Raw genomic sequence first — 10,750 nt, forward strand, 5'->3', positions numbered from 1 at the left:
GTCAGCCTAAGTACCGTGCATGCCTCCAGTGTTGAGGGTGCTGCTGTATGCCGCAGTGTGTATTTAATGAGCGGTTGATAAATAATAGCGCTGCTGTTTTGCCCGTCTGACTATGGTGTAAATGAGGTCCCTGGCTCCTTCGTCTCAGAGGCACTGTTCCCTTCCAGCTGCGCTCACACACATGTGCATGGAGTTACCCCCCCAACACACACACACACACACACACAAACACACACACACACACACACACACACACACACACACACACACACACACACACACACACACACACACACACACACACACACACACACACACACACACACACACAAAAAACATGCAGAGCAACACAATCAGCCCACCTCTTCTCATAGAAAGTGTCAGACGTGTATAAAAAAAACAAATTCCCTCCACCACCCACATGCACACACAACACTCACCCACGCACCCACACACGCACACGCACACGCACACACACGCACACATACACACACACACACACACACACACACACTCACATACGTGTGGTACAACACAAAGTCAAGGTAAAGCAGTGACTCATGTAGCCTGGGCTGTTTTTAACACATATCCAATACCTAGAATGTAAAGAAGAACGCACTCACCCTTGCACGCAAATATACCTGCATGACTCACACCTGCACGACACACACCTGCACGACACACACCTGTACGACACACACCTGCACGACACACACCTGTACGCCACACACCTGCACGACACACACCTGCACGACACACACATAGGCCGTATTGCGTCAGTCTGAGTCTCCAGCCTGTTATGACTCATTTTACGGTTCGGGAGCCTTATAGATGTAACCTATATTATAGTGAGGAACATAAGACAATATACGCGTTGGCTCACCAAGAGTGACAATCGTAGTTTTGTGGGGGCAATTTAAAGCGTGGACGTCAGTCTCTTGGGAGACGTACTCCACCCTTCCACGTCCAGGGTGAGTTATATGATGTAGAAGCTGTTTTGAGGGATGTCTGTATTTTCATCCATGCTTCATGGTTCTTTGTTTTGATCCAAAATTGATCCATTTTTCTGCTAGCGTCTAAAGAAAGATAAGTCAATGGGGTATTGTTCGCACGACGAAGGGTAAGATAGCGGAGGGTAGGTTGATGGAGGCTACAGCCCTGACGCCCCCCCCCGCGCGCTTTATCTTCCACTCTGGTTCCTGAGTGGCAGCTCCTCTGTGAGGCGGCGGCTCCGCCCTTGTTGAGGATGGCACGGCTTCAGAGGTCTGTCGCTGCACACGTCTCTGCCACAAGTCTTTCCCTCTCTTCTTTGCCCTCCCTGTTCTCTTTAAACATGGCGCCCCTTCCTTGCTCTTGAGTGTTAGGTACTCCCTTATCAGTTTGAAAGGTTGGGTTTCCATGCACTCCACGAAAACTCTTGTATCTACTGGTTTAATTCAAATAGGCACAGATTTGACCTATGGTCAGAGATGTACAGAGTACACATGGGTAACATTTTTCTCAACACATTAATATGAATTAATTTATGATTTATGATTCAGAAACCAGAGAATTTGGTTTCTGGCCCTGTGGTTCTGCCACCCGGTACAGTGATGACTCCTAAGCATTGTCCTAAATGTGTTCTGTACGAGCTGCATTTGGCCACTACAGTTTATTTTAAACTTTAAGTTTGGAAAAATATACTCTGACTTGTATCCAAGTCATTGCATAAGTGACTGTTAAATGTAGCGTGAGTGATATTTATTCATGGACCTCTGGGCTTTTGCGGTGGCAAACAGATGCTACGATAAGTCATGTGAGCCATGATGAACTTGTCCATGTTTGCACTCTGGAGGAGTAGCGCTGATGAGTGAACTGCTTGACTCGCACACAGCCACTCTCTGAGCTGAGAGCAGAGGGCTGTGCCTTCACCGGGCACACACTGAAGTCTGAATTCAATCGTTTCTGCGCTCGATAAAACACACACAATTAGAACCTCAAGGGATTGGGAGGAGGAGGGAGGCAGGGGGGAGGCCAGCAGATGTATCACTTGATATCTTTTGAAGATATTTTGAGAACGTTTTTTTCACGATTTGTAAGAAAAATGATTTGTTTTGAACGACGAAGTCTCGTCGTTCATCTCTGTCTTACCACTGTTTTCTCACTCTTAATCGCTCCTCTTGTCACTTATCCTGTCAATTCTCTAGTCGCTTCTCTGTCAGCCAACTGTCTCATCCATTCCCTGTTCTTTTCCCTCTGTTTCCCAGTTCACCATGGGATCCCACGAGGCTAGACCACAAACTAGACCTCGGTTCTTCTAGAATTCTCTAGAGACTCTAGACTCAAGGGGCTCGGGTGTTAGTCTCTCATCTCATCAAGGTTCTGGCTTCAATCTCCCTCTCCGCAGTCGACCTCTAGCCAATATATTTTTGCATATGAAATCAATCCAGAATTATATAAATGAGTCAATATAGTTAAATAAATAATAAGTAGGTTTTGGTTTATTGTGACTATCAAAGGACAACTTTATTAATGAAAGGGATTTTATTCATTATTCCATATGTATTTCCAGGCCCTTTTTATTCCCATCAACAGCAGAACTGTCCATTGAGAAGCCGCTAAACGTCTGGCAGATGTAAGGACCGAGGCTACATGGCGTGTCTTATAACACATCCATGGTGCTACCGTGTCTCCGGGCGCTTCTAGCGCTGCAGCAGATTTGGACCAGAAACCCATTTGACACCTTTTGAATCAGGACATCCAGCCCTCTTCTGACGGTGTGATGGCAGGCTGGGCTCACAAGGCCGCTGTTAAATTCAGCGCCGACTTTCGGCTGCACACATGTTGAATAATTGTACCACAAGCCAGCCCTGGAATGCCATGCAATGCCCTCACCAGGTCTGAGGACTCCTCTGGCCTATAAACCCCATCTAGTCCCTCAGTATGCCCATATAAGGACGTGGTAAGGTGGACAGGTGGAGGTAGAAGTGACTCAGAGGGCCTGAGACATCAACATCGTTCAAATACCAAAGGGGCCTGGTGCAGCGGCCACTGCCCATAGGAGCAGATTGTATCCATGGAAACCAGTATCCATGGATACCCATTTGAACCCCAAGGAGTGCTCCTACATACACCCATTGGATATGTTACACGGCGTCAGCTCACAAGAGCCAATCAGAAGGAGCTTACCCTCGAAGGCTGAGCTCAAACACCGGAGGAACGAGGCACGTTGCGACGCGTTAGTGTTCACTCTCCAGATGACCTCGGGGTCACACATTTGACTCTATATATATCTTTTTTTAGATTTGCTCCTTCTTTCTCCAGCCATTGGACCTAAGTGAGAACTGCTAGAGTTATGCAAGTATTATGTATATGCCAAGAGCTGTGAAATAAATGTGGATAAAATCCTATTATGTATTTATCATCAATTATTCATTTATTTCAGGGTTTAGTTCATAGCCAGATTAGTTTATTTCTAGGGCATATTTATGTATGCATGCATTTGTTAGTTTAATACTGAGTCAAATGGCATTTCATATACCAGCTCCCCAATGACCATCATGACCTAGAGTCAATCTAAATGTTAAGATATATATAAATATAAAGGGACTCCTTAAAAATACAGAATAATAATCTTTCACTCAAGAATACACATGACCACATTAAGAACTCCTCGTGTTCCATGAAAATATTTCATGGTAGAGACTTTTACATGCATAACGTACCGCAGAGCGTCCCCATAACGCTGTACGGCTGCACCACTGTAGCACCTTCAATTCATGAGCACTTATGCCAGAATGAAAATTGAGATATTTACAGACTTTGATCAAAACGCGCTGCTCAAAGGTCTCTCAGGGGTTCCGCGGTCAGAAAGGCATCTGTTCATGTTTGATCCAGAGGCTCATTAGAGACATGAAAAAGATTGGGATAGACTCTGTAATGGTAATGCTGTTAATGGGAGATCTGAAAATATACAGGTGGTTTGTGGGAATTGTAGGCGCAATCGGGTTGCTGATGGGGACACAGAGAGAGTAAATCAACTCACATCATCTCTGACCCCGGTCATACCTGGACATTTGTCCTGAATAAGGTTTTGCACACACACACACACACACACACACACACACACACACACACACACACACACACACACACACACACACACACACACACACACACACACACACACACAGACACACACACACACACACACACACACACACACACACACACACACACACACACACACACACACACACACACACACAATTTTATCATCCAAAGGGCTTGTGGTTATCTGATGGAAAAGGGGCTTTTCCCTCACACATACATACACACACACACACATTTCCCCCTCACACACCAGAACACACAGGGGTTGGGGCAGTTTGGGGCAGTTCGGTCATCGTACCTTCTTGGTTTTGTCCATGGCCTTCAAGATGGACATGTTGAGATCTTCCAATGCACCGAGGACATTCTCGTACTCGCCCAGGTGTTGGGAAAAGTACTCTTTTGAACAGAAAAAATTAGAGAGAACACAGTATGTTTTAATCCGACAGCTGAGAGGAAAAACCCAAACATAAGTAAGGCGTTCAACATGTGGATGCGTTCCCCACTGATAACAACGGACATCACTCCCTCATTAGTTAAACCTGCTCAAATTATATTGCATGGTGATTGGACCATCTGCAAAATTTACTTTTACCCCAAGTTCACCAGTTTTCCTACCTGGGAATAAAGCATGTATCTACTCGGATCTTAATTTACTGGTCATCTTAGCATTAGGTTGAGTCAAAATAACCCCCAGAAGGGGTTCAGTCTCTCTTCCAACCCTGATTGTGCCTACAGCAACACAAATACTCTCAGTTGATATTCATATCTTAAAAAACTTACCACACAATTCATCAGTATCCACGTTACTGAAAATAAAGAGAACACAACACAATCATAAAAACGTTTTTCACATTCCAATGTACGCTAAATCTTACATCTGCAATATACGCTACCTCGGTCACAAGTAAGGGAAGGAAGTGAGCATAAATTAATGCAGATGTAAAGTTATTTTTCCTTTGATGGAAAGTTTTGCACATTGCTAGTCTACTAACTGTCTACTATGTAAGCCGGTTTTAGAGAGTATATTCTACTCTCCTACTATGTATATCCAACTTGACGATGGACTATCACATGATTAGTGCAATGAAAAGGATTCTCCACCGAAGACAATGGGTCAGTTCTCCACCTCTCTAAAGGCTATATGGCCTAGCGTACCGACGGCAGATGCGCTCTGGGAGATGACACACATTTTTTTTGTCACTTTCACACTCATGAGAGAAACATAGAGAGAGAGAGAGAGAGAGAGAGAGAGAGAGAGAGAGAGAGAGAGAGAGAGAGAGAGAGAGAGAGAGAGAGAGAGAGAGAGAGAGAGAGAGAGAGAGAGAGAGAGAGAGAGAGAGACAGAGAGCGGACATGAAGAGAGGGTAGGGGTGACGGCTAATAGATCAAAGAGATCAAAAATCGTGTTCTATTTTTATCAAACTGGAATATATACCAGTATGGCACTATTTCGTACAATTAATTTTTTTACAGATTTCAAAATAACTTGATCAGATACACAATACTATAAATTGTACAATCTCTGCATATTAAGAGACATCACTTTTCCTTTAACGTTATCTGTTTCATATTTGCTTAAAACAGTGAATTGCCTGAAAAGACAGAATGATTTCAGTCAGAAGTGATACCAATAAACAGAGCTCAGAGTGAGCCTTAATTGGATTGTGTTTCACAGCTCGCCATTTCACACCTTCCCCCATTATCCCTCTCTCTCTCTCGGACTCCACATCCGCCACTGGCATCAATAAATAAACGCAATATCAACAGGGTCAGGAAAGCAGAGGGAGCCGGACCAGGTCTACTCACACTGGGTCGTCTACTCACGCTGTGTCGTCTACTCACGCTGTGTCGTCTACTCACACTGTGTCGTCTACTCACTCTGTGTCCACTACTCACTCTGTGTTGTGGGTGTCGATGGTGTGAAAGAGCACCCTCAGCTCCTCGGCGGTCAGCACCCCGTCGGAGAAGTAGGCCCTGAACTCGTCCAAGGAGAGCTTGCCATCATCTGGGGACAGGGGGGGGAGATGGGAAGAATGTTCAGCAAGATGAGGAGACGACAGCGCCGGTCAATGTGGCGACCATTTTGGCTCTTCTTCTGGGTCAAGGTTATGCCAGCCGACCCCTGAGCATTCAATCATTCATTCACTCCAAGTTAATGTATTCACATGTTTACTAATTTATTTTAAGCCAGCTTCTACTGCTTACTTAAGCCATTTAGCAAAGGAGCAGGAAGGGGCTATGGCATCTTGCTCCAGGATGTTAGAGGTTAGGCTGCAATAAGGGTTTGAGCCCTTCAAATGTTGTCCACTTAGATTTACACAACTTCATTTGAAGGACGGTCAAGAGTCATGAGTGGAGAGTTCTGTATCCTTTTGAGTCATGTCCCATTGACAAGTGTCAGGTGAAGCAGTCACCAGGGCTGTAAGAGGAGCACTTTTGGGATTTGCGCAAACACGCACGCACAAACATGCAGACACACACAAACAAACACACACACAGACACACTCTTCAGCCCCTCAGGTCCTTAACAAACCATGTCATCAGAGTCAAACTGTGACTCATGGCTGCACTAAATACAGCCTCCTGAGTGTCTTAGAAACATAACGCAAAAATCACAAAGGTCTGATGTCTCTGTCACTTGTCACTTCCCCATGGCCTGCAATTGGTAACAGCAGGGGATAATGCATCCAATTAATATTAATTTAGTTATTGGGTGTGAACGATCAAGAAGTAAAGTTAACACAATGACATATTTTAAAAGCTTTAATTTAAATGCTCTTTGAACAATCTATAACAATAATGCTTTTTACATTCTGTTGAGCTTAAGGTAGGTGTTTTATTAAGATATAATATGAAGCCTATTATACATATTATGTGATTTTATGTATTATGTTCCAAACTAATTAATGGTACATAATCATCTATATAGCAGGCTTATTTATTGAAGACCTTTAGTTCTCTGTTGGGTGCTACATCTTCATCAAAAATAGAAAATAAGTCATTAAAAGAAACATAAGTCAACAGATCAAACAAATACTCAGAAACATATTCCTTGATACATTTCTATTTAAATATATTGACAATAATCGTAAGGACAGGTATGAACGCTCATGAACTCTCAATTCCCCTCAAATTAAACGCAGTCCAATATGGTACATTGGGTCAAAACAACATGAATGGATCATATCCAAATCATTTAAAAATCACGACGACAAGTGGTTTCTGTTTCCTTTGAGGCATACCACTATCGGACGATTCATAGTATTGTGTTTCACAAACCATTAACTCTAATAACGGACTATATGAGGGAATAACATTGCTACAAATTAAACTATGATCGAATATGCGGATGATGATGATGATGATGATGATGATGATGATGATGATGATGATGATGATGATGAAGAAGATGATGATTATGATAAATAATGATGAAACAATAACGACATATACAAGGTTTAATTTGAAACCATCTAACAAGCCCATGCAGCTAACTTATCACCACATCACATTGTAATACATTCATTGCTACAGAGCAATGCTCATCCATCATTTATTACAACATTTTGGACAGAATTTGTTTTTTGGTTCTCTAACACTGAACATGGCAGGGCATGGTCAGTCCCCTGTTTCCATGGAAACTGAAAGTGTATCACTAGAGACATGATCAGAATTTAATTGAAAAACCATTCAGTTATTTTGATGCACGACAGTCAATAGACTTAATATTAAGCGAGTGTGTGTGATGTTTATGTGTTTGTTTGTGTGAACGTGTTTTCTTACCATTCTTATCAGCTCTCCGAAGGATCTGAAAACAGAAGAGAAATTTTAATATCATTTAACAAATTTCTTGTGGACATTTCTTCATGTGCACCTTTGAAAAAAATGACTTCCACTATTAATTCCCTTTCCATATTAAATTGTTATGCCCTTTTGAGAGTGTGTGTGTGTGTGTGTGTGTGTGTGTGTGTGTGTGTGTGTGTGTGTGTGTGTGTGTGTGTGTGTGTGTGTGTGTGTGTATGTGTGTGCATCGGCGTGCACAACTGCCCATTTGTGCGATTCAATGTATCATCGATCACACCCAGTCTATAAATAATGGATCGTTCTGTCCCAGAGTCCAGGAGAGAGGAAAGTGACAAGCAATGACCACATGAGCTTAGAAATGAACAAGTCAAGAACAGCTACAAGTACTGCCGCTGACTTTGTCTTGTGTTTGTAATGTGTTTTTCTTTCAAGAGGAACCGAGAAATCACCTCACTGTGATAAGTTTTGTCATCTCATCTCCTTTCCTCACTGCTGCATCCTCCCTTTACATCCTCTCCTCTCTCATCCACTTGCCTCCTTAGTCCCCTCTCTTCATCCCTCCCAATCTTATCTATTTCCCCCACCACTCCTCTTTCCTCCTCTCCTCTCCTCTTCCCTTAGCTCCTCTGCTCTCCTCTACTCTCATGTCATCAACTCTCCCCTGCAATCCTCTCCTCTCCTCTCATTTCCTTTACCCTCCTCTCCTCCTCATTTGTGTCCTCTTCTACGCCATCAACCAACAACAGCGTGTATACCATTCAAAATTAATTGAACCATGTGTGCCCGCCTTGGGGTTATGTTGAAACGATACGGCAGCTGACACATGCAGCAAAGGTAGCAGATCGAAGAACTTGGAGAGAGCGAGAGAAACACCAGGGGAGACACCATGGGAGAGGACCTATACATTCCCGGGTCACATCTCATCTCTCCTTGGGGTACACATCAACACCACAGTGTCATGGCAGGCATCAAACGTGATGGGAGCAAAGGAGAGAGGGGAACACATCATCAAGTGGTGGAGGAAGCCTGCAAAGACGGGGATCATGTGACGGGTCATAAAGGAGAGCCCATGCTCTTGGGAGAAAAGCACCAAAGCTACGCTTTGATTGCTTTGTAGAAAAGATATGCGATTATTTCAATGCTGTTATCGGTCGTTTGTTTCTATGTCTGCTTCAAGGAGCCCTATTGACATGTCTGGTTGCTGTGCTCTTTTTTTTTTATAGATGTATTGATCTTATTTGACTGATTCTCAATCAATTGATGTTAAATGGTGGCACATTTGGATTATAATTTATGTATATGCGAGCTAGGCTAAAATAAATCATCAAAACTACACATACCACTACTTGGAACCATTAAACAGTGAGGTTAATTATATTTATCATAACAATCACGATCATTTCCATTTAATATAGAAAGGTAAACTCAAATTTCCGAAACTAAAATCACCTTTACTAACAAGGGCCTGAAGTTTAGTTCACGTCGATAGTAATAAAAAAAACATAATAACGTTTCTATATAGTGTGTACACAAACACAGCCTACTTACATCAAGAAAAATTGACATTCCTTTTTTTAGCTCGAGTGGAGAGCTCGCTTCTTCGGAAATGGACTGTACCTCTTCGGAACTATCCATTCTCGATTGTATTTCCTTAATAATAAATCACAAATTAATGTATTTGAGTCAATGCCTTTTTAAATTCCACTCAGATGAAACGTTGCTTTGGAGCGTATTGGTCACAGCGTGCATGGGTGAGTCTAAACTCTGCTGTGCCGCAGGTTGTTCAAAGCGCGTCTCTGTATTCATATGAGCGCGTTCCACGTGCGATGACGATCACACGCAAGATGCTCTGGCTGTTGCTTGCCGATGGTGGAATTATTTTTAAAATATCTAATATTTTGAAACGTAATATTCAAAAGGAAGTTATATGAAGGACGTGTATTATTTTTAAAAAGCTATTCAATACATTTCAGTAACTGGACATGTTAACCCTTTTTATAAAGGAATTGTTTGAATTGTTGATTGATGAAGTATGCTATTCAGGCCATAATGATGTTAATAATTCTGATGTCAAACCAATTTGACGGTGTAAGGTTCTTGATTTATATGGATTCACTTCAGTAAAATGATGATCTAAAAAATATACTTGTAGCTCTACACTGTCTTTGTGAGAATAAAAATGCTCTTCAAATAGATTCATGAGGATGCAGTTATCGAGTGAACATAGGGATTCAATTTTATTGGAGGGATGTTTATTCTTTTTTCTAAATTTCTTACCCTATTCTCTCCTACGATTGAGCAGAAATGTTAATGAAAAACGCCCAGATAAGCCGGTTATTATTGCTTCAGAAATTCGACTGATCATTTGGCGACTAAAAGGAAAATTGGTTGAAACAGTTCCATCTAGTGGATAACTTCGAAAGCACACAAATGCGCTAATCAAAGCAAAAATATAACCACAAAAAAATGCCTTTATATTTGAGCACACGACGATAATAGGCCTGTGTATCAGGAGGATTGTTGTGATTGCTGTACGAGTTTGTAATTCTATGCCATAAACACTGTACACTTGCTCCATATTGGAATGGATCACGCTCCCCGTCATACATCAACAAATGTATGCGGGGTGGAAATACGGGTTACAGAGGGGCACCAATATATACAGTTTGCATAATAAACAATAAATATTTCCTCCTTATTATCAATCGGGAGAGTATCAGTTACAGTTGGTCCAATTATGCAGGAACGCGGCACAGTTAGTTCCATTTTACTTGAACGCAGCACAATACCAACGAAATGTTGCTTTCTCGCGATATGGTTTGCAGGCTCCTGGTTGGATAAGAACAGTAACGGT

At 42.3% G+C, this 10,750-nt stretch overlaps 1 protein-coding gene across 1 annotated transcript in view; it reads right to left on the reverse strand.

Annotated features, from left to right (window-relative positions):
• necab1 (N-terminal EF-hand calcium binding protein 1) overlaps positions 1-9,747 on the reverse strand; it is a 25,342-nt gene extending 15,595 nt beyond the window's left edge. The window contains exons 1-5 of the mRNA XM_030347391.1: positions 9,445-9,747; positions 7,876-7,900; positions 5,989-6,097; positions 4,873-4,898; positions 4,391-4,488 (exon numbers count right to left, since the gene is read on the reverse strand). Coding sequence (XP_030203251.1) covers positions 4,391-4,488; positions 4,873-4,898; positions 5,989-6,097; positions 7,876-7,900; positions 9,445-9,531 — 345 coding nt within the window. The 5' untranslated portion in view covers positions 9,532-9,747. The remainder of the gene's footprint in view (positions 1-4,390; positions 4,489-4,872; positions 4,899-5,988; positions 6,098-7,875; positions 7,901-9,444) is intronic.
• Between the last annotated feature and the right edge of the window lie 1,003 nt (positions 9,748-10,750).

This window comes from Gadus morhua, chromosome 22 (assembly GCF_902167405.1).
Source record: "Gadus morhua chromosome 22, gadMor3.0, whole genome shotgun sequence".
Lineage (NCBI taxonomy): Eukaryota > Metazoa > Chordata > Actinopteri > Gadiformes > Gadidae > Gadus > Gadus morhua.